At 36.4% G+C, this 22624-nt stretch overlaps 2 protein-coding genes across 3 annotated transcripts; both read right to left on the bottom strand.

Moving 5' to 3' along the window:
• Window positions 1-436: 436 nt before the first annotated feature.
• LOC104893888 (sialyltransferase-like protein 2) lies at window positions 437-6138 on the bottom strand. Its single transcript, XM_010680017.4, has 12 exons — window positions 5873-6138; window positions 5717-5790; window positions 4674-4763; window positions 4471-4548; window positions 4123-4223; window positions 3533-3725; window positions 3364-3454; window positions 3227-3291; window positions 2016-2170; window positions 1827-1908; window positions 1401-1510; window positions 437-1076 (listed from the first exon to the last, which is right to left on the bottom strand). The coding sequence occupies exons 1-12, from the start codon at window positions 5958-5960 to the stop codon at window positions 887-889; spliced, it is 1317 nt and encodes a 438-aa protein (XP_010678319.1). The 5' UTR covers window positions 5961-6138; the 3' UTR covers window positions 437-886.
• A 1622-nt stretch (window positions 6139-7760) lies between these two features.
• Window positions 7761-16315, bottom strand: LOC104893887 (long chain base biosynthesis protein 2a). 2 transcript variants are annotated; one of them, XM_010680016.3, is made up of 12 exons: window positions 15896-16315; window positions 15743-15808; window positions 14623-14711; window positions 14163-14308; window positions 13933-14057; window positions 13721-13814; window positions 13381-13544; window positions 10898-11059; window positions 9012-9138; window positions 8742-8908; window positions 8513-8620; window positions 7761-8168 (listed from the first exon to the last, which is right to left on the bottom strand). In XM_010680016.3, exons 1-12 carry the CDS (start codon window positions 16019-16021, stop codon window positions 8073-8075), a joined length of 1470 nt encoding a protein of 489 aa, XP_010678318.1. In that variant the 5' UTR covers window positions 16022-16315; the 3' UTR covers window positions 7761-8072. The 2 variants fall into 2 exon arrangements, with proteins under 2 accessions (XP_010678318.1, XP_048500440.1); XM_048644483.2 differs by lacking the exon at window positions 15896-16315 and having other exon boundaries at window positions 14163-14322; window positions 15743-15758.
• Between the last annotated feature and the right edge of the window lie 6309 nt (window positions 16316-22624).

The raw sequence follows: 22624 nt of genomic DNA, 5'->3' as shown, positions 1-22624 counted from the left end.
ATGCCGAAGAGAACAAGCCCTTAGTATGTGGAATAGAATTATGGAATAAGAGTATGGGAATTGGTATGAGGATACGGAATTGGTGGTTTAGATAGAAATTTAGTAATGTTTATCCTTTGTTTGATAATTCCATATATTAGGAGAAGATTGGTGTGTTTACCGAAGTTGCAAAAACCTCCCTATAATTATAAACTCTACCCTTCCATTCTTTTCATTAAAGACATGTATGTTTTCTTCTCCAATATCCTACCCTTTACAAACACCTCCTTACTGTAGACATAAACATGATCTTTATGAGACTTTACGTGCATCAGATGTGGGAAAAAAAGATTTTATTTGATCACATCTCTTAAATATCTTTGTAAATATGTGTACTTGTTAACCCTCAAATGGTCAGATTGCTCGCTCGGCATAGATGTGTAGAAAACATCACGGATGAAAGCTGAACACCGCTTTATAATTTCCTGAGTTTAGAGCAGTGGGTTTGAGTTTGGCATTACAATGAATTTCACATCTAATTTGAATCAGAGGATAAAAGACCCCTACCAAAATATGTACTTCACTTTTTGGTTAAGGTTAAATTTTGAGTTTTTGAAGTCTGAACAATGTACGTGACCTAAGGGATCCATTACCTGTTCCCTAACCTGCAAGCTAGTGTAAAACTTTAAGCAATTATAGCAAATTACATCAAAATTATAACAAAAATTACCCCTTTCTGATCCACCAGGCATCAGCACCTTCTCAAATGGTTATCAAAATGGCGTGATCCAAACTTTAGAATGCTCGATTGCAGTTAATTCACAGATTTCTTCCCCCATTTCTTGGAAACTTTTGGAATGTCTCAATGAATAGTTCAAGCCAGATAAAAGACAGCTGCCGGAATCAATTACTGGGGTACGGTGCAAAGTAAGCCATGGTTGGGGTTATGTTCCAGAGGATACAAAGTCGCGCCCTTGACATACTTTTGATGCTCAAGAGCTGCCTTTCGGAGGCTCGTTGGAGGCTTCTTACTATTTTGCTGCTTCGATATTATTGAACATTGACCGAGTGGATCAGCAGAGCCAGCTCCAAACCTCCTGTAAAGGGTGGGAACAGTTAATGTATGAGAAAACTTCTCAATGTATAACCAGTAAATAGCACACACACATTCTTTTACTTACGCCTTACTCTAATCACTTGATTTTAGATCAAGTCAAAATGTTTACTGATTAACACTTTTACTGAATGAAGCTGCTTTTTGCTGAGGATAATATTGATTTCTTACTCTGGTGTTTTCTCATACGCAATAGTAAGTATTACAGATGATTTTTTGCTGAATATAGTTTTAAAAGTTCAAGATGACACAGCCTGTATGTTAGGTGCAGAAAAAAGAACAGACAAGCCTTTTAAGAATTACTTACGCCAATAGCTTCTCAGATGCAATCCTACCGGCAGTCACAATGCTGGGGCTAGGAAGCCACTTCACAACACGGTTTTGGTCAGCACGCATGGGGGAATGGATTTTGATCAGCTGCAAAAAGTATACCTAAATTGTCAATAATGATTCCCTCTTTTCTTATCTAGCTCGTGTGAATCAAGCATACTAGCCAATCAAAAATGGTTATGTTCCAATAGCATGGTTCACATTCCAATAGCTGAAAAACACATCGAAAATGTCTTTACACATGACAATATAAGTTGTCTTCAGATTGGATGTTAAACATCTCGCCAGGAAAGATGCATGCAACTCATGCTCAGTTGTTTAAAAACATGCACAGCATACAATCATCCAGAATAAAAATATTGATTATCTAGAAGAAAATGAGGAAAACACACGTGATACTCACACCCAAGCACTCCATCATCTGGTAGTATGCTCGACCATGTAAAGGAGTATGGCCTCCACGTGATTCAGAGAAATATCTAGTCCTGAGATTGTTGACAATTGTCGATCAGAATCCCTAATAGACTTTCAATCTTGGTTCATAGAACAAACAGAAGCACATAATAGTGAAAATGATGATTATAAGTATTACCATTCTTCATAACCTGGATCAACAGTGAACCCATAAATATCTACTGTGTCACATACAGAGAGGGCAAACTCCAGTGCTTTAAGACCTGTTCCTTTAGCTGATGAGCCAAAGGATGTACCTAACATGAGATACACAGGGTTCAGAATTGGGATTGCCTGCAAAAGGAAGGGAAAAGGGATTTAGTATATAAAGTCAGTGAAGATAGCTCAGGGAGCCCAAGTACCCACTACCAACGAGGGGGAAAAAACAGATATGGTGAACATTTGACAGCATCACGCTGCTAGCTTGCAATTTGACCCTACTAGCATTTTTGGCACGCGATGCGTGCGTGCATAGATTTTAGCATTTATTTTGGGCACATGTAGGTATTTAAAAAGATGACATCATTCAGTTATGCTTAATCACAATTTTATGCGCAACATAATGTGGAATAAAAATTGTCATTTTTGAATTGACATGTTTTTACATGTAAAACCATAGATTTGGAACTACTGTGTTCTTTAAAACAAAATTATAGTGAACTTAATATGTTTAAAGGGTAGAGTGCTAATGTTTTATAACTATTATCACTCCTTTACCATTCCTTATATGATAGAAATTGTAAATAGTATGCAATAAGCAATATTTTATGAGTGCATAAGTTTGATATTCTGTAAAATAATATGCGGTGAAAATGTAATGTTATTATTATCAATATTTGGAAACCATTTTTAATTGAAGATTCTCATTTTATCAATGATCTTGAAAAAATTTTGTGTAAAGCTTTTCAAACAAGTTCCTTTTTTTTACTTGTGTCTTAATTAGGTAATTATTTGTTTTAATCTTAGCTTGTTTAATATGGAAATAGCTTCTATCTTCTTTCTTTCCTAATATTTTCTTTTTCTTAAGGGTATTTTTGTATTTTCAAAGGAGGACACCATGCCTCCCCCTTCACTTATATAATAGAGATTAAACACAGTCCCATAGCTATGATTATAAACAACACCCCTCTCCTATCCAAATTCATAAGATCCAAAAAGATGATAGAAGAATGTTGTTGTTTTTTTTGAAGGAAAGCTAGCAGATAACTACACTACCCACCTCTCACATCTATGCATGTCCACAGAGAAGAAAAAAGGGAGTGAACTCATGAACATCATCTTGACTTACAATGGACAACTTAAAATAAGGGGCAGTCCAAGAAGCCAAGACAGAAGCGAAAGAATACAAACCCGGATCATTTTGCTCATTATGTCATGAATTGTTGTTTTGACTATCAAGGCCTCCTTTCCAGCATCTGTAAGATATTCCCATCAGATACTAAAAGAAATACTAATCAAATTTCAAATAAGTAAAGAAGTGTTTTTACCATACAAATCAGCAACTTTATCCAGAGCTTTAGCAGACCCTCTATTCAGAAGGCGGAATGTACTCTTTGAACCTACATACTCAGAGTAGTTCTGTTGCACATCCAAGATAAATCAGAAGTTAGAAGTGAATCATCAATTATCAAATATAATTCATAGCAGCTTCAAGACCTGAATGGGTGCGCCATTTTGTCGGAATACAGCATCAAAAGAGTCTATCTCCTTCCCAAACTTTGTTTTCAGAAGATCTGCAGAATTCCCTACCACAGCACACCGACGAAACTGCCTTGGATAATATGGTGGAGTAAGAGGAAGAACCAGAGAGAGTTTCTCCATGCAAAGTGACTTATTTCGGCAATTATCCCTGCAATTCACAGAAGTCATGTTATACTTCCTAGTTTCCAGGAAGCCTAGCAAGCATACTAGATGTTGCATGATAGAAACCTAGAACACATTCGAGAACTCTACAAAATTTCTCCCTTGCGCAATGCCCATATACACCCAATTAGCCTGCTTAACTGACAATGTCCATACATGTGACATCAGAGATGAATCACTAAGCGAAGAAACCAAGGAATCTTCTGTATTTTCACCTTGCAATAATAAGTACATTAAAATGACAGCCCTTTGAAGACATCTGAACAGAGGGGACTAAGATCCAGAAACAGTATATGCCGTGTCTTCCCACCTACCGCCAAAAATTTGAATGTATAACTAAGTATTTGAAGGTCACTGATATGAATTGTGTAATGAGCACTTACAGCTGAATTCCCTTGTTGATCCTTCTCCATGCATAATCCTTCCAACCATTGGGCAAAGCATCAATGTATTCCTTTGTCAAGACTGTTGTACTATTTCTTACCTGAGAAATTCAGCTCACTAAATAACAGATCAATAAAGAGCATCGAATGGTATGATGACTGGAACTTCAGAAGAAAATGGACACTAATTCATCAACAAACAAGCATCATACCAAATCCCAGTAAATTTTAACAGCAAAAAGAAGTAGAATTGGTTGTTCTCAATGGTAACTTTACTTAGAATTGTGCAATATATGAACATTATCTCCTTTCTATTAGAAGAATTAATATATGAACAAGTTGTCTCACCTGTTCCCAGGTTGCCACAGCTTCACAAAGGTTAAACTCGTGAGACAAGCCTTCAATCTCTCCTGATTTAGGGTCACTCTGCACATATTTATAAGCATTTTAGGAGCCTTCTTTAAAAGACAGTCATAACATGGGGAAGATGCACGTGGATAGAAGACCAAATTACAGCTCTGTAAACCTACTAAATAGAGTAATAGACATACCCATTTGGAGACAGTGTCATCAGGAAATTTCATCGTAACATGGCAATTATCTGTTTCAAACTCAGCTCTCAAACCCAATCCATTTGCACTCTGAAACAACAAAGAGCAGTACACAAGTATATTATCAATCATATATGAGGCATCAACTTGTTTAGAGTCTTAAACATAGAATTATCTGCCATGGTGAACCTCATAAAAAGGTTTCCATTCATCAAGACAACATACATGATGATCAAGTTCAAAGAATCTACAGTTAACATAGCTATGTACGAAGTGATTACAGGTATTTAAAAAAAAACTCATGAAAACCCCATCTTCTGGTCAACAACGCAAACTCATAGAAGAGAAATGTACCGCAATGAATTATAAAAGTGATGAAGTTAGTCAGATGGAAATCATGAATTTCTTAGACATTCTAGCCTTTCGCTTATTTATACTTGTGCCCATTCTTCATCCTCAAATGGAACAAAGAAAATTCAGAAACCATACTAGGGATACAAACATAATTCGGGTAAAACTCAGTAACATGGCTTGGAAATCAACCCAAGAAAGAATAGGTACAATAATAATGTAAAATGCAAAATACGACGTCGACCCATAATGCGCAAATGATAGTCATCAGCAATCATCAGTCAAGAATAACTTGTAGACACAAGGTAGTCCTTCTTAATTTTGGTGGAACAAAAGAACAATGATTATGACACTAATTATTCTCAGAAAGAGAACTAAACTGACAAAAGTAAGTAACATTTGCACTTGACTTCACTACCCTAACATCAAAATGCAGATTCCAACTTTTGTCAAGTTACATAATTATAGCCAAGTTTGACAGTATGGACATTACTCTATTACATCAATTCTGGGTTTGTAAATTTCTCATCAAAAAAAAAAAACATAAAGGCAACAACTTCACTTGGCAAAGCATAAACCTTTATGAATCAACTATAGTATATGGAATATCAAACATGTTAAATTCAAATAAGCATGATTCCAATCAATAATCACAAAAAAAAAAAAAAAAAAAGTAACAAAAAGAAACTCACCACACACTGTTGAAAACTACTCTGAAGAGCTTGTAATGCATCCAAATCTTGAGCAGAAAGCCGTGAATTTGGATCTAAAGTAGAAATCAATAGAAATTCACACAATTAGTTTCTATTTTTTTAGTTGAAGAATGTGGAGAGAGAAAAAGGGTATACCTATGTTGGAGATACCAGTGATGTAAATGAGAATGATTGACAACCCAGAAGCTAAAACTAGCAGTAACCCAAATGGCAGAAGTCTCATGTTTATCAAATTTCAAAGGCAAAAACAAAAGAATTAGAAGGCACAAGAAAACTGTTTCTTTGATCTTTTGATGGAAGAATGAAGGAGGAAGAGAGGAGCTTTCACGATTGAATTGGTTGTAGATCGGCGGGTCCGTGGCTTTCTTGTTATGGTTAACTTTCAAATAAGGGGTAAAAATTCATTGGGAGAATTGAACATGTGATCTATCGTTCACATCACCTCAATTTTAATTATTAGACCAAGACATCCTTGATTCAATTTATCTCTATTATATAAGAGAAAAAAGTTATGATGTCCCTCAATAAATTTACTTAATTACCTCTTACTAAATCAACTACTCTGCTAAAAGAAAATGAAAGAAAATCAAACTCAAATATAGTACTAAAAAATTAACAAAGAAAATGATATCAATCAAATATTTGATCAATCAATACACAATCAAGTAGTCCCCTCAAAAAATAAATACACAATCAAGTAGTAACTCAAAAAGTAAAATACAATCAATTAACAAACTGAAATAATTTAATTAAAACAAAATACTTTGTTGAAAAAAAATATAGTAATCCTTAATAAATCTATTTAACATTCTTTTTATCGCTCATCAGTTTTAATTTTAAAAATCTTAAAGAAAGTATAAATTAAATAAATAATAAAAGACGGATTTCGTTAAGTGATATAGGCTTAATCAACAAAATTAGGTAGCCCAAAAAAACATGTCTTCAAATTTACCTTTGTTTATGCCCAAAAAAAGTTATAAAATATGTTCTAAAAAAGTGAAGCACGCATCGCATGCATAAATTGCTAGTTAAATATATTAAAAGGCAATGCTTTATATTCATGTGTATTCCTAGTAAGAGTTTAACCATCAATACATTATGACTTTGTTGTTTAATGTTTCAAATAAAATATGATAAAGCCTTATAATAATTGTAGTTAACTAAAAAGACTTAACAAGTATATACTCCCTTCATTTTTTCTATTGCTACATTGTTGTATGCACAACAATTTATGCAATGTCACTTTCAAGCTTTTTGGAGTGTACTTTTTGATCCATTTAATGTAAAATAATGAGAAAAAGTAAAAAAAAAAGTAGTATTTTTAGGTAGAAAAAGAGAAGAACAAATATAAAAGTATTACTTTATGGTGGGCTAAGTATCCCAAATAAGAAAAATATAGGAATTAAAAAGAAACAACCATTTAAGGAAAATGTAGCAATTAAAAAAAATGGAAGGAGTACATCTTTAACACTCTTATTACGTAACTTACAAGAGAATATTGTTTTAAGGTATTGTTTTCAGACTCAAAGCTTTCAAATTTTTTTACTTATCACATTGTAACTTGAATTTTTCAATTTCTTAATGGATAAAAAATACGAAAAATAGCAAAATAAATTATGAAATAAAAAATAATAACATATTTATTTATTGTAACTGACCCGAGGCATCGCCTAGAAAGAGAGAACCATCATTGACAATAATTTATACTTTCTGCAGCTCATAAAAATCCATTATTTCTCAACTCCAGCATTTTGAGTTGTATTGCTGTGTGATTGCATCTGAGAAGCTATTAACGTTGAGTAATCCCAATGGAATTTTCCTGATTATATTTTCTGCACCTAGATATATATAGATGTCAGCTTGGACCTCTGTACATAATTGCATCTTATTTGTTTCGACACTCGAAGTTCATTACAAAGCTATCTTCTCTTTAACTAGAGTAGTTGAAGCTTTATCTAATACTTATAAATTATGAGATTAATATCAATATCAAAGGGCATAAAAATTAAACAAACACCTCAAATACCATTTCTCATGGAAGCACAATTTTATAATTATCGTAACAGTAATTATGAGATAAACAACAGTCGATATTTACAGAAGAAGCCTCCAAACAAGAGCCCCATTCGGGCTAGACGACTAACCCAGTAATACTGAAATTACAGACAAAAAGGGAAGAAAGAAGAATAAATAATCAAAGCTCAACTTTCAGAACATGCAGCACATACGATACCTCCCCTTTTGGAGACGCTAAAATAATTACTACTAATATTTTGCACACTAACATTCAACCTAACCTCTCCTCATCTTTTCACTACCACAAAATTGGAAAATCCTAATCCAGCTTCACCATGCCATTTTCTCGATGCTCCTTCCTTGGCTCGGCAGGGAAGTACTTGATGCCCACCAAGTCACCAACGTTGCTGATGACCTGAATATAACAAGAGTGACCATAAGAAAAGAAACTTGAAATGTTTACATATATTACTAATTTAGAGCAGGTTAAACCCTACTACAAAGCACAGAATGAACCAGATTTTTCTATAGTTGAAAAGGCCAGCTCAATAAAAGTTTAACGAATATGATTCATTATGATGTATTTCACGACTCTCTTTTTTCAACCAGTGTAAATAGCTTACAATTTGTCTAGTTTAGAAACTTGCACAAGCATTATAGGGTATTTAGAAAAGGAATTTGACAAACATCTAACAATTGCAGAAGTATCAAATATCAATATTACAATATAGGACTACAAAGAAAAGGAACAAAACCCACCTCAAGAGCTCTAACAAGGTCTTCCCTCGTATGAGAAGCAGATATGCATATACGCGCCCTTGCCAACAAAAGAGGTGTTGCTGGAAATCCAACAACAACAACAGCCACCTGTGATTTAATGGGGCAAAAAACATAAATGAGAACTCCAACATTCTAGGAGCTAGGACAAACTTGATTGTGGCATATTGTTTGCAGTAGGACAAATAATGATCATGTTAATTATGCTCACATTTTGCCTGAGGCACTCCCTAGAAAATGCAGGAATTTTAGATGGATTGTAGAGCATTATGGGCATTACTGGGGAGTCATTATCTCCAAGGACCTCAAAACCCATCTTCTGCAGTTCCGACCGGAAGAAGTTACTGTTTTCGCGTATTCTGGCAAGCTTCTGAGCACCTGATATGTGTATTATACTCTAAGTCAGCGTAGAACTACAAAAAAAACACAAGTTACTTGAATCAATGTAACAACTGCACAACAAGAGAAAGGGAGATCGGACCTCTACTCGAACCATCCTCTCCAAGAAGAACCTTTATAGCAGACATAATTTGTTGTGCTGCTGGTGGTGATATTGATGTCCCATAAAGATGAGCAGGACATGTATACTTGAGATATTGAATAAGCTCCTGCATCATAAGAAGTTACACATGGATGATGATGAAGATGTGCTATTTGTATGAAAAAGCATATCAAAAATCATGATTTTACGTCTAGACAATACCTCAATCTCTTGTTCATTCACAACAAAAAAAACAAATTAGTCAACATAGAAATATCAATTTTTTTCCTGGAGAGAGTTTGTGTTTCTCTTCGGCTCAATTATTTTTTGGAGCAAAACAATTTTCCCCATTTCCCGTTTTTTGGTTGGACGAGATTTGAAAAGGAAAACTAAAGTGGAAAAGAGTTTTCCATCTCTTTGTAAACATTTTTCTACAAAATTGGAGGAATACCATTTTTCTCCATTCTATCATTCCCAATATCTCCATTTTTTTCTCTTCTTAGCTTAATAGTTTTTCATCAAACCAAATAAGGTAGTGTTTGGAAACTTGTATTTCATTTCAAATAATGGAATTGAAATCTTTAATTTAAAGTTTGTATTTCAATTCCTAATCATTGTTTTGTAAAGGGGGTTTAATAAAGGAGAGAGAAATAGAGGTTTATTGGAGGAGAGAGAAAAAGTGTGGGTTTATTAAAGGAGAGAGAAATAAATATTAGAAAGAAAATGAGTGAAGTTGAGATATAAATACTCATGAAATTGGGATATGTATGGGGAGAGAATTTCAAATGACAAGGTAATAGCTTGAATTTCAAATTCTACTAATATAAGCTTTTGATAAGAATTTGAACAAATTCCATGATTTCAAATTCCATGCCATCCAAACACTAGATTTCATCCAAATCCAGGATTTGAAATGAAATCTTGCTATCCAAACATAGCATAAAGGAAAACTAATATTTGTTCGCGTTTTCCACCACAATATTTTCCATGAAAAACCATTTTCTATAGAAAATGTTTTCCATTAAACCAAACGGACCCTTTAATTTCATGTGCCCAAGCGGTAGAATAAATCGAGTTCCAATTAAGTTGCTAAGAAGAATATACTCATATAAAAGGAGTTAAATGTGAACATATTGCGTTCGTAAAATTTAAATAAGTGAATTAGGTATGTCTTAACTACATTTCCTAGATGGGCAGCATTGTTACTCCGACCCTTCATTACCTCAAAAACGGGGTGTCGTGTCGTGTCCGACACGACACTTTACTTGGATACTTCATTTTAAACTAAAAACTTGACTTTTTTCTACAAAATAGCCGAATCGGACACTTGGACACCCGTATCCGAGTAGACACTCAATCCATGTCTGAGTAACATAGATGTGTAGTGTACACTATATGATTTGGTTATGATAGTTGCTAACCAACTCAATCAGAGCAAAAGAATGTTATTCATAGACAGAAGACCTATGAACTTCAAGAAATCTATTTCACGAGCTATGAGAGTGTGAAACATGCACAATTAAAAAATTACAGAAAAGACACTAGGGGGCAGGGAGCATCCATAATAAAGCAGGAGCAAAAGATCTGTAGACTTGGGATAATACTTTAGTGTAGCCCATAAACTTTAAAGGTTGAAAGCAGTACCTAAATCTCTGTGTGTGTGTGTGTGTGTGTATGTGTGTGTGTGTGTGTGTGTGTGTGTGTGTGTGTGTGTGTGTGTGTGTGTGTGTGTGTGTGTGTGTGTGTGTGTGTATGTGTGTGTGTGTGTGTGTGTGTGTGTGTGTGTGTGTGTGTGTGTGTGTGTGTGTGTGTGTGTGTGTGTGTTTATCTAAGTATGCATGTATGTATGTATGTATGCATTGATAGATAAATAGCATGAAACGAACCTTTGAGCCAGCAATATAACCACCACAAGATCCAAATGATTTTGTGAAAGTTCCCATCATGATATCGACATCAGCGGTATCAACTCCTAAGAGCTCACAGACACCTCTACCACTTTTCCCTACAGCTCCAATGCTGTGCGCCTCATCCAAGTACACATACGCCTAAAATAACGAGAAAAATGCTAAAGTGAATAAAGAACAAGATGTGCCGAGGAAGATAAACTTCTAAGTTATTTCATGAATATAAAAGATATATAGTTGGTTATCAGTTAGCGAATAGAGTTTGCACACCAGAAAATTAGACCAAATTGATACATACATATCACTTCAAAGTTCAAACAATTCATCTTGCATTAGCACATTAATACAAATGATCAGTACTCAGTACAGTTTATCTGACCTCGAAGGGGCCACGGGGAAAGAAACGGAAGGGAGTAAACTCATACATTAGTTTCAAATGTGTAAAAAGTCTGCTGAAAATTTCTGAGCAGAATATGTGGCAGTTTAATCCATCAACAGTTCGATGGGCATAAACACTAGTGAAATGCTGCTCAGATTTTTGGACAACAATATTGCTTGAGAAAGTTAAGGTTTTCATTTTCCCCATAAAGAGAGGATCTAAGTAAAGCTTTTTGTCATCATGCACTAAACTGCTAGATATTTATCAGAAAATCTGAAATGTAATACATATTTCAACGCAATATTCATCGGTAAACTGCCAGACACAGTCTAAAATACTTATAACAGAATTCAAAGCCTGAGCTTTTAAGTAGCACTGAGCTACTGAACACACTGTGTATCACTCAGCAAGGAGCTACGCTCCTGACTTGTCATGTTGATCACAATGATCCACCAATATCTGGTACAAAAGGATGAACCATAAACACCACCTGGTCCCCTACTGAGAAGCAGTACTGTATGTATCACCAGTAGGTAATTGGAGCATAGATGAAGTATGCAATTCTTAAGATTTCATGAGCATGTAATCGATTCAAAATTCTAACCAGTAACCCGTATAGCTTCCCTTGATCTCAAGGAGACCCAAGATTGAACAACCATGCATGGACTGACAGGGCTTACATACAACTTTTCAACTCTGGCCTGGACCTGGCCTGAGTCAGGCAAGACAACCAAAGCTTAATCTGGAAAGAGAAAAGAAACAGGGAAAAACCTCTTCTTTTTAGCAAGTAATATAAGATGGATATGTCTTGTCCTGTCAAATTTGAGAACTTCTCCATTTTAGATGTGGCAAGCTTCCTACTCTAGACTCCAGAGACATCAGCCTCACACCCTTCACATATGCGAAATGTACTCTATAGACAATATGGGCTTTCTAGGCACTAGGTAATCATATAGCACTATCATCAAGTCAATCCTTGACAGTACCAACACTCACAAGGCACAACAAGCAGATGCTCAAATGCAGTTCACACGTGGTGAGAGGAGGTGAATCTAGAATCAATTGTTATGAAGCAATACATAGAGAAAGAAGAAATTAAGGGCAGATTATGCAGGCACATAAAGCAGGTTAGTGAGTAAGGAGTCAAATGACTCTAATATCACATAAAGGCCGTAACTTTCTCCTTTGCAGCTTTGCTATAAAAATTGGGATGTGATAAGTTAGTTATACTTGCTCTGCATTTTTTCTATCGCAACATTTCCCATATATGGAAATCCAAGATTATTGCAACATTTCTTAATTTGGCTAAAAGTCTCTCTATCTCTAGCCTATATTCATATCACATGAGTCCCACTTTTAATCTCTTTCTATCTCTCTCCTCTTACATAGCCTCCTTAATTTGTGTGCCAAAAACCAAGTGCTGCAATAGAAGATAGGAATATATAATAAAAAGCAAACGCTAACTTTGCATAATGCACTAGCATTTGATGGAGGCTCACCCGACCTCTCCGCTGCTAGATCTGGAACTGGAAACATATGCATGGGCCTCTCCCAGTCTCTCAAATCAAACAAAAAGAGCACGGTGGTGTCACTCCTTAGTCCTAATTTGTTATTTGAACTTAAGGATGTGCATCTGTAACATGTCTTCTAGACTGTTTGCCCTTATTGCAGCTGAACAAACAAAGAAGCACCACTAATCACTAAAATAGGCGATCCAGGTTTAATCTGTATGTTCTTGTGTAGTCATGTCAATTTCAATTTACGATGATGCATCTAATACTACTAGATACATCAGATAGCTTCTTGATACGACAATGGTTAGATCACATCCAAACTCAATTTACATGTCTTCAATTGTGCCTTGTGGTCATCGCATTTTGTTGGGTACTTTCAATCAAGTTCAGGAAATTGAAGTTTACCAGGTGTACTTTATCGCATAGTGATAGTCAAATACCACATATCACGTATAGAAACTTTTATAAGGATTCAGACCTTTCCCTGTTCCCCTCCCTCAAACAAAAGCAGACACAAGAAAATTGAAACTTATCATAAAGCTAGAACAGATTATGCAAAGGTGTCATACCTTGTATTTTTTGCATATTGCAACAATCTCAGGAAGATTGCAAAGCTCCCCCTCCATACTATATATACCCTCAACAACAACAATGATTTTCTTCCATGGTCTGTGTGTCCTAGGTTGACCCTCAGCAATTTGTTCTCTCAGAACTTTCTCCAAGTGAGATGGAGCTAGATGAAACAGAAGAGCTAGTCAGTTAGGAGAGATCGATCAAAAGATTTACGCATACATCATTTAGTTTTTAAAATCTTCACTTCAGTGTTTCCCAGGGGGAGGGGGCGATGAGGAAACTGGAGTCTTCTATATTCTATCGCAACAAAATAAGCATATCACTTGAACAACTCACTGTTATGTTGGAAAACTCTAATGGTAGCCCCTGATCCACGAGCGCCATTGACAATGGAGCTGTGATTCAAAGAATCACTAATAATCAACCCACCCTGTTGTTGACCATCAAGAGAGAAAAATATTCAGGTTCCTTGATATGCTTGCACATTTTATTCCCCATCATCTAAAAAAATTCATAAAGTACTTTTCCAAAAGATTAGTTGCAAGTACCTTCCCAACCAGGACCGGAATAATAGCAGAATTTGTAACATATCCCATTCCAAAAACTAAGGCGGCTGGCTTGCCAACAAATTTTGCAACACACTCATCTAGTTCACTGTGCAGTATAGTAGTACCTGTATGCGCAATATAGTAAACCTTAGTTAATATCCATTACCATAGACATCATACATAATTTCCTTTAAAAGTAAGAAAGCATCTTAAAGTTAATATGGGCACACCTCCATCGACACGAGGGCTACAGGTGCTGGCAGAAAACAGCTTCAGTGATTCAATCACACGAGGTGTGCAATACTCATCTGCTGCAGCAAATCCAAGGTAATTGTACGAGCCCAAGTTAAGACAACGCTTAACTTTATCAGTTCGTCTGCACGATCAAAGCTTGAATTGATTGGTAACAAATTATTAAAAGGATTTTGGAACATCCAAGAATAAACAAGCTATAAAAAGATAATAAATACAAGAAAGCAAAACAACATCATAAAGCGGGCAACAAGTGATAGCCTAGTGTATTGGCATCACCTCCGATCCCGAAGTTCTAGGATCGAGTCTCACCACTTGCAAGAGGGTTCCCCCCCCCCCAACCCACCCACCCACCACCACCAACTTGCAGGGGTCTTCAAACCTTATTTAAGAAATAAACAATATCATAAAGCTAAAAATCACACAACTAAAACATACTTTAAAGTCTTGTTATGATCATTGGAATACCGCTCCACCATATCAAACCAGGCATCAGGAGCACTTGCGATTGGCCGCTCAAAGCAGTCCTACAGATAGCACGGATAATGGCCAATGTAGTAGGAAAAGATATTAGAACCATATAGGGGGGTACCTAAAATGCCCAATATTACACTATGTTTACATTCACTAAAAGATATGCAGTGTGAAACTACTAAAAGATAGAGTTTGAAAATATTCACATGTTTGTTTCCTATCAAAGAAAGGGAAGAAACACATAGAACCAATCAATTGCCCCAAAAGAATGTTCAGTGTCATTCCTCCATCTTGCACCCTCCCTCATAAAAATCAAGACAAGATTCAAAAACATTGTTTTCTAAGATGCACTATATACCCTTCTATTTATCGTATCATTCGTATGTATACTTGTATTTCACCCGCACATACAACTTATACATAGACTAAATGATTCCAGTAAAAGAATGGCAAGGTTATGACGCAAAACTTTGACGAATAAACAAGATATAAATAAATAAGGAACAGCAAAAAATTAATGATTACGATGTTGCAAGAGAATGGTGTCGGAAAAATATATTCTTTCATCACATCAGGGCATACTAACGGAGAGGAATGCCCGGTTCCTAATGTTCGAAATAGCTATGAACAGAATACTCTAACAAAACTTGGAGCAAACTATCCAAAATACCCTGAAACTTTTAACACTCTCCTCAACCCTCTCCCCCCACAATTTCCCCCATTGGTTCCAAAAAACTCCTTGTTTAACAGTTACGAATTAAGCCGCCCTCCACGAGTAATTACTGAACTATAAGTTAATTTTTCAAAATCTATCCACTCGATGCTCTTAAATTAATCAGAACTATTCCTAAGTTGTCAATCATCAACAAACTCAAATGACTACTAACATATAAGCAGATAAACAGGACATATTGCTCGATTCCATCGAATCGATCTTTACGCTTATGATTGTTTTACCAACTTCACTCTTTCAAATTCAAATAATTCAAAACAGCCTAACTATATGTATAAAACTAAGCATGCTAACATGACAAAGTACAAATCAAATAAGAAAATTGAAAGCAATCATAAGCTTCGAAATTACCTGAATCCGAAGATAAAGACGACGAATATAAAAATCTTCAAGACCTAAGCAAATCGGCGCATAACCCTAAAAATCCAAAATTAGAAATTAAAGCCGAATTAAAAAGCTGAAGATTCAAAAATAAAAAGGTAAAAAAAAAAAAAAAAAAAAAACCTGAAGACTGCCTGAAGTCCACCAATCGAAGATTTTACGAAAAAAATCCCGCAACTGACCAAACGCAAACAACAATCCATAGCTGAAGTAGGTGGTTAATGCAGTCAAATATGGAATCGTAATCATCTTTTTATTATTATAAAATTGAGAGTATTGATCTATAAATGATGAGATCTCTCAAAAATGAAGGTGAAAATGGAAGAAATTAAAGATCTGGAAGAAGGAAAATTTGTTCTGCAATGGTGTATGAAGAGGAGAGAGAAAATGAGGGGAGAAGGTGGGCGGGACGAAGGAGGGTGGCAGAGAAATGAGAATGATGGTCAACTTGGCTGCTTGACACAAAGGAAGAGGGAGGAGAAAAGCCAATCCTTTCGCATTTTGATTTTTCGTTTTCCCTTTTTGTGTTTCTTTTTCAATTTTTTAAGTACAAACATTTATTATTGGGGTTGATTTATCATGATATATTGGATTCTTGTTGTATAAAGATCTCAAAAGAAATAAAAATAAAGGTATTGGTTTACTAGTGTGATTTTCTTTTCTTTGCATTTTGTAATTGACACCAACATAAAATGATGGAATGGGTTGGAAATTGGAATTGTTTATGTGGGCTAATGTTTATCATACAAGTATGATTTAAGGGGCCAGAAATTTATTAGAAAACAATGCAATTAATGTGTTCAACATATGAAATGTTTTAGGAAATTATATTGTTTCTATTAGTTGTCGAAATCCCATAATTTTTAGGCAATTTTGGATACACTTTATTGTTATCTTTATTATGTAAGAAGAGGATTGTATTGCCTTTCAAAAAAAATAAAAAAAAAGGATTGTATTGAACTGATACCTCTTATAAATTAAACTAATATTTTATCCCGGACGATGTCCTAGGTCAGTTATAAACTTAAAATTATCAAATATATTATTCATAAATTTCATAATTGATTTTATTAGATTTTCGTAATATTGTGTCTAGTGCGAATATGAAAATGGACATTGTTACGACATGATAAGTGTTTAAAAAAAATATAAAGAATTAGGGATGAAAATAACAATTTAATCAAATTAGGGTATGAGAATTTATTACTTAATTAAAATGTTAGAAATCAAAAAGTTTGTCTATGTCTTTATAATTACATATAATTATAAGACTTTATTATGTTTTACTTTGAAATATTAAGCATTGAAATTGTAGTAGATTAATGGTTAAAATCTCACATATCATCATTTTAGAGGTCATGTGTTCGAAAATCATGGTAGCTACACATTGTTAATATTTTAAAATGAGATTATAAACCTATGAATTACATTAGAAGCTTGAGAAGAGTAACATGTGATGTTGTTTCTTTGATAGGAATGTCTTTTAATATATTTGTATAGATCCTGCCAGTTTTGCACGTCAGACTCATTGGGAGTGAGAGGAAAGCGCATTTTATCATATATGTGGGTGTACTATGTGCATTGTACACCAAAAACTAATTTTCGCTCATTTGCAGCTTTCCCTTTTGTGTATATTTTGTGAGCAAAAGAATTAGCATCAGGGTGTACCATAGTATGATAAAAGTTGTAGTGAGAGGAATCAGTGATAAGGGAAATTTCACTTCCAAAGAACCCTTACTATGGTTTGATTTTGTAAATTCGAAGTCATGAATCCAAACAATTATCACTACCTAGGTTAAGCCTTGTTTGATACTTTGAGTACTATACCCAAATCTCAACCTAGAAAAGCTTGATTCACTTTCTTTCCAGCTTAAGACAACTATTTTTAATTTCATTTTAGGGTTAAGAAGCTTATTTTTGCTTATGGATTTCGCAAGATTTGGGTTGCACCGCGAGTTAGATCAAAGTCCTCACTCAATTTGGGTTAGGAGTGATATGTTAATAGTATTGGATAATATTATATGTAAAGGGATAATATTATATTGTAAAGGGTAGAACGGTACTTTACTAGTCATAGGTCTGTAATATAAAAACTATATATATTGAATGCCAGGTTAACCTACAACAGATTAACACACAATTATTCCCACACTTGTACATGGTATCAAGAGCCTAGGTTTTTGTAACAGAAAAACACAAAAAAGAAACAAAAACAATTCCCAACCGCCGCAATTTTTTCCCGGAATTCTTCTCTTGCAGTTTTGGTTTCACGCTAAACGACAAAACAAACCAAAACCACGTTTTTTTTTTTCACCGGAACTGCTCCTGGGCTATGGAATTTCCGTCGCCTTCTGCTGCCTTCACGACCCCCCTTCCGGCAGCCAGTTCCGTCGCCCCGACTATCTCGTCGGCGCCGCCCAACGCCGCACCGGCCTTCGCCGCGGCTGTCGCGACCCAGCCCTCTGCTGGCTCCTTCTTTTCGCAGCCTATCTTTGCTGCCAGTGCCTCGACGCACTCCTCCGGCTCCTCTCAGGCGAACTACTCCGCCTCCTCGCCGTCAACGTCGACCCGCACGCCACCACGGTTTCCACCTGGGTTCGGCACATTCACCACAGCTCCACCGACAGCCTCCTTCTCTATGCCGGCGCAAACTCACGGCCTCCCGTACAACGCCACCACCATGTCGTTCATCCCTTCATCGCCGGCGACAGCATATTCCGGCCACCCATACCATGCCAATGTACCGCCTTCATTCGGTCTTCCACAGATTTCGGCCCCTAATCTTAGTAATTTGGTAACGATTACTCTTTCTTCTCCTGAAGATTATTTATTATGGAAAACTCAAATTACTTGTTTATTACTTTCCCATAATCTGCTTGGTATGGTTGATGGTTCTGCTATGATTCCCCCTGCAACTGTTCTTGATGAACATGGTGTCTCTATTCCTAATAATCAGTTCTATGAATATTTGCGTGTGGATCAACAAATAAAATCATGGATTTTTGCCACACTGTCTAGGGATGTTTTTGTAGATGTGCATGATTTATCTACCTCTGTGGAAATTTGGACTCGTTTACAAACTAGATTTATGCATGCTAGTAAGGCCAGATCTATGGAATTAAATGGACGTTTAACTCGGATTAAAAAGACTGCTTCTCAGACAATGATGGGTATTTACGAGAAATTAAGGTGATTGTTGATTCCCTTGCTGCTATTCAGTGTCCTGTGTCGAACCAGGATTTAGTGCAGTATACTCTTTTTGGCCTAGATCGTGATTCTGAGTACGATCATATAGTTACTACCCTCCTCCATTATCCGTTCCCCATTAGTTTTGATGATTTGCGTCCCAAGTTGCTACTGCATGAACAGAGATTGATAAATTCTAAGGATGCATCTGATACATCATCCCATCATGCCTTACTTGCCGTTAAAACTACTGGTACTGGTTCAAATTCCTCCTCCCAGACTAATTCTGGAGGGCGAAATTGGGGAAGGAATAACAGAAACAGAGGTGGTAATAATAATCGTGGGGGCAACAATGCTCGGGGTAATAATGGTGGGAATGGAGGAAACAATAATAATCGTGGCTCTGGAGGAAACAACAACAACACTGGTAATCGGGGACGCTCAAATGGTATAACTAAATTTTCTAACTTGTCATCCTATAGTATGCCTTGCATAGATTATATTGCTAATAATTTGTCGTCTGCAGGGAGTAATTCATCGAATAGTAACAATGTTACATCTAGCCCTACTTCCGATACATGTGGTTTGTGTTGGTTTCCAGGTCACCAAGCTGCCTACTGTCCCCAGCGTTTCAATCATAACTTTGTTCACTCCTCCTCCGAAAGTGTCACTCGAGCCTTAGCTGCACTGTCTGTTGGTGGTGAAACTAATGACTCTGTCTAGTACCCGGATTCGGGAGCTGCATCCCACATGACTTCTCAGGATGGTACGTTCTCTATTAAAACTCCTTATACTGGGTCTAGTTCTGTTGTAGTTGGTAATGGTACCTTACTCCCAATTAAAAGTACTGGAAATTTAATTTTAAAAACTGCAAGTCGTCCCCTCCGTTTATCATCTGTCTATCATGTCCCTACTTTAAAACATAATTTATTATCAGTTAACAAGTTGTGTCATGAAAATGATTGTGTGGTGAGTTTTGATAAAAATTCTGTATGTTTATGTTAAGGACCAGATAACGGGGGAAGTTCTGCTTCAGGGAACCAGTAAGCAAGGTGTCTACCCTTTACAGCCCAGCATTGTCCCTCCTGAGCCTTCAGTTCCTGCTTTCCTAGCCACTAAGGAGTCGGGTGACGTGTGGCATGCTCGTCTGGGTCATACATCTTCTAGCATTATAGGAAACTTATGTTCAAATAAATACATCACATGTACCTCTAAGTTTCATGATGATTGTGTAGGATGTAAGCTAGGAAAAATACATCGTTTACCTTTTGATTCTGTTGAACATATTTCTACATATCCTTTATACAAAATTCATAGTGATCTTTGGCAATCTCCTGTTTTGTCAAATCAATTATTTCGATATTATGTTGTGTTTGTTGATGATTTTTCGCGCTATTCCTGGATTTATCCATTACGTCGAAAATCGGAAGCTTATTCAAAATTCCTTATGTTTCAAAAGATGGTTGAAAATCTTTTTAATTGCAAAATTAAAATATTTCAAAGTGATGGAGGAAGGGAATTTGACAATTCTCCTCTTCTTCAACATTTTTCTGCCAATGGTATAATTTTTCAAAAATCTTGTCCCCACACTCCAGCTCAAAATGGTGTTGCAGAACGCAAACATCGTCATATCATTGAAATGGCTCGTACTATGATTATTCATTCTGACTTTCCTGCGGAATTTTGGGTTGATGCATCATATACTGCCACTTACACTATCAATAGATTACCCAGCTCGGTTTTAGGGGGTGTTTCACCTTTTGAAAAATTATTTATCGTCCTCCTTCCTATCAATTTTTGAAAACATTTGGATGTGAATGTTTCCTTTGTTCCTGAACTCTAAAAATCACAAACTGCAACCTAAATCTAAAACTTGTGTTTTTATTGGATATGCATTGGAATATAAAGGGTATCGATATTTTGATCCTACTACCAAGAAAGTCTACACTAGTCGTCATGTTCTTTTTCATGAACATAAATTTCCATATCGTGCTTTGGTTGGTCCTGCCTCTCTTGAGCCTTACACGTCTCCTCATGTCTTGTCTGCTGGCTGGCCTATTACTAACGTTGCCCCTGACAGTTCCTTGATTCCTGTGTCTCGAGTCGCCTTGGCCAACCCCCCGCCCGCAGCTCTGCTGCCCCGCACACTTCCTCACCCATCGTGGCTCCCCCGTCCCCGTGTCGGCTAGTGTTGAGGACCCAGCAGCTGTTGGCTCTCCTCCTTCGTGCGCTACCTCCCTTCCCACTATGCCCTCGTCGCTCCCCACTCCTCCTCGCATCCATGCTGCCTCGCCCAGCCCTCGTACGCCGACTGTGCCGAGTCTGTCCCTTACGTCTGTCTCACCAACTGTTGTGCGTGCCTCGGCAGCCTCGCCTGCTTCGGCCTCTCCCATCTCGTCTTCCCCTGGTCTCCCCTCTCCCATTATTTCTAATAAACATCCTATGGTTACTCGCCTTAAAGATGGTGTGTCTAAGCCTCGTGTCTTAATGAACTTAAACACTGAAATTGTAGAGTCTGAACCTACTAATTTTAAACAAGCTTCTAAAGACTCACGTTGGCGTCAAGCTATGTTAGATGAATATAATGCTTTAATTAAAAATGACACATGGGAGTTTGTACCTCGCAACTATGATAAGAATTTACTTGGTTGTAAGTGGGTTTACATGATTAAATATCATTCTGATGGTTCTGTGGGCGGTTCAAAGCCAGACTTATGGTTTTTGGCAATCATCAGCAGGCAGGTATTGATTACTTTGAAACCTTTAGTCCTGTTGTTAAACCTACTACTGTTCGTTTGGTGCTTACTATTGCTGCTTCTCTTAAATGGTCTATTCGTCAGTTAGATGTCAAAAATGCGTTTCTTCATGGTTTTCTAAATGAAGAGGTTTATATGCGTCAACCTCCTGGTTTTATTCATCCATCTAAACCTACTCATATTTGTCGTCTTCGTAAGTCCATTTATGGTTTGAAACAAGCTCCTAGAGCTTGGTTTTCTCGGTTTAGCAACTTCCTTTTATCTATGGTTTCAAGTGCAGCAGTTGTGACACTTCTATGTTTACTCTGAAATATAGTGGTCATCTCATTATTCTTCTCTTATATGTTGATGACATTGTCCTTACTGGTAGTAGTCCTCCGCTTGTTGCCAAATTCATTTATGTTCTTTCTTCTCAGTTTGCTATGAAGGATTTAGGGGATCTTCTTATTTCTTAGGTGTGTAGGTTGTGCGTACTCCCTCTGGTTTATTTTTGTCTCAACATAAGTATGTCTCAGATTTACTACGTAAATTCCATCTTCATACTATTAAACCAGTTACCACTCGTGTTGTCTCTAGAGTAACATTGTCTCTGCTTGATGGAGAACTTCTTGCTGATCCCACAGATTATCGTAGTATGGTTGGTGCATTGCAGTACTTAACTATGACTCGTCCTGATATTGCTTATGCTGTTAATATGGTGTCTCAGTTTATGCATGCTCCTCGTACTACTCACCTTCATGTTGTGAAAAGAATTTTCAGATATCTGCAGGGCACTCTGGATTATGGATTATATTTATATAGCAGCAATTCTCCTACTGTTGTTATTGCCTATTCTGATGCAGATTGGGCAGGATGTCCTGACACACAACGTTCTACTACTGGATATGCTGTTTTTCTTGGGAAGAATTTA

This window comes from Beta vulgaris, chromosome 5 (genome assembly GCF_026745355.1).
Source record: "Beta vulgaris subsp. vulgaris cultivar EL10 chromosome 5, EL10.2, whole genome shotgun sequence".
NCBI classification, from domain to species: Eukaryota; Viridiplantae; Streptophyta; class Magnoliopsida; order Caryophyllales; family Amaranthaceae; genus Beta; species Beta vulgaris.
Note: the sequence above shows the minus strand (reverse complement) of the source record. Positions and strands in the feature narration are given on the sequence as shown.

What these genes read in the sequence shown, in the direction of transcription:
- LOC104893888 (XM_010680017.4), bottom strand. Translation starts at nt 5,960, where the DNA reads ATGAGACTTCTGCCATTTGGGTTACTGCTAGTTTTAGCTTCTGGGTTG. An exon ending in TAATGAGCAAAATGATCCGG is followed by an intron (nt 2,171 to 3,226) that starts GTTTGTATTCTT and finishes TTCCTTTTGCAG; the next exon opens with GCAATCCCAATTCTGAACCC. An exon ending in AGATGATGGAGTGCTTGGGT is followed by an intron (nt 1,511 to 1,826) that starts GTGAGTATCACG and finishes TACTTTTTGCAG; the next exon opens with CTGATCAAAATCCATTCCCC.
- LOC104893887 (XM_010680016.3), bottom strand. Translation starts at nt 16,021, where the DNA reads ATGATTACGATTCCATATTTGACTGCATTAACCACCTACTTCAGCTAT. An exon ending in GTCTTTATCTTCGGATTCAG is followed by an intron (nt 14,712 to 15,742) that starts GTAATTTCGAAG and finishes TGCTATCTGTAG; the next exon opens with GACTGCTTTGAGCGGCCAAT. An exon ending in GTTATATTGCTGGCTCAAAG is followed by an intron (nt 9,139 to 10,897) that starts GTTCGTTTCATG and finishes CTTATGATGCAG; the next exon opens with GAGCTTATTCAATATCTCAA.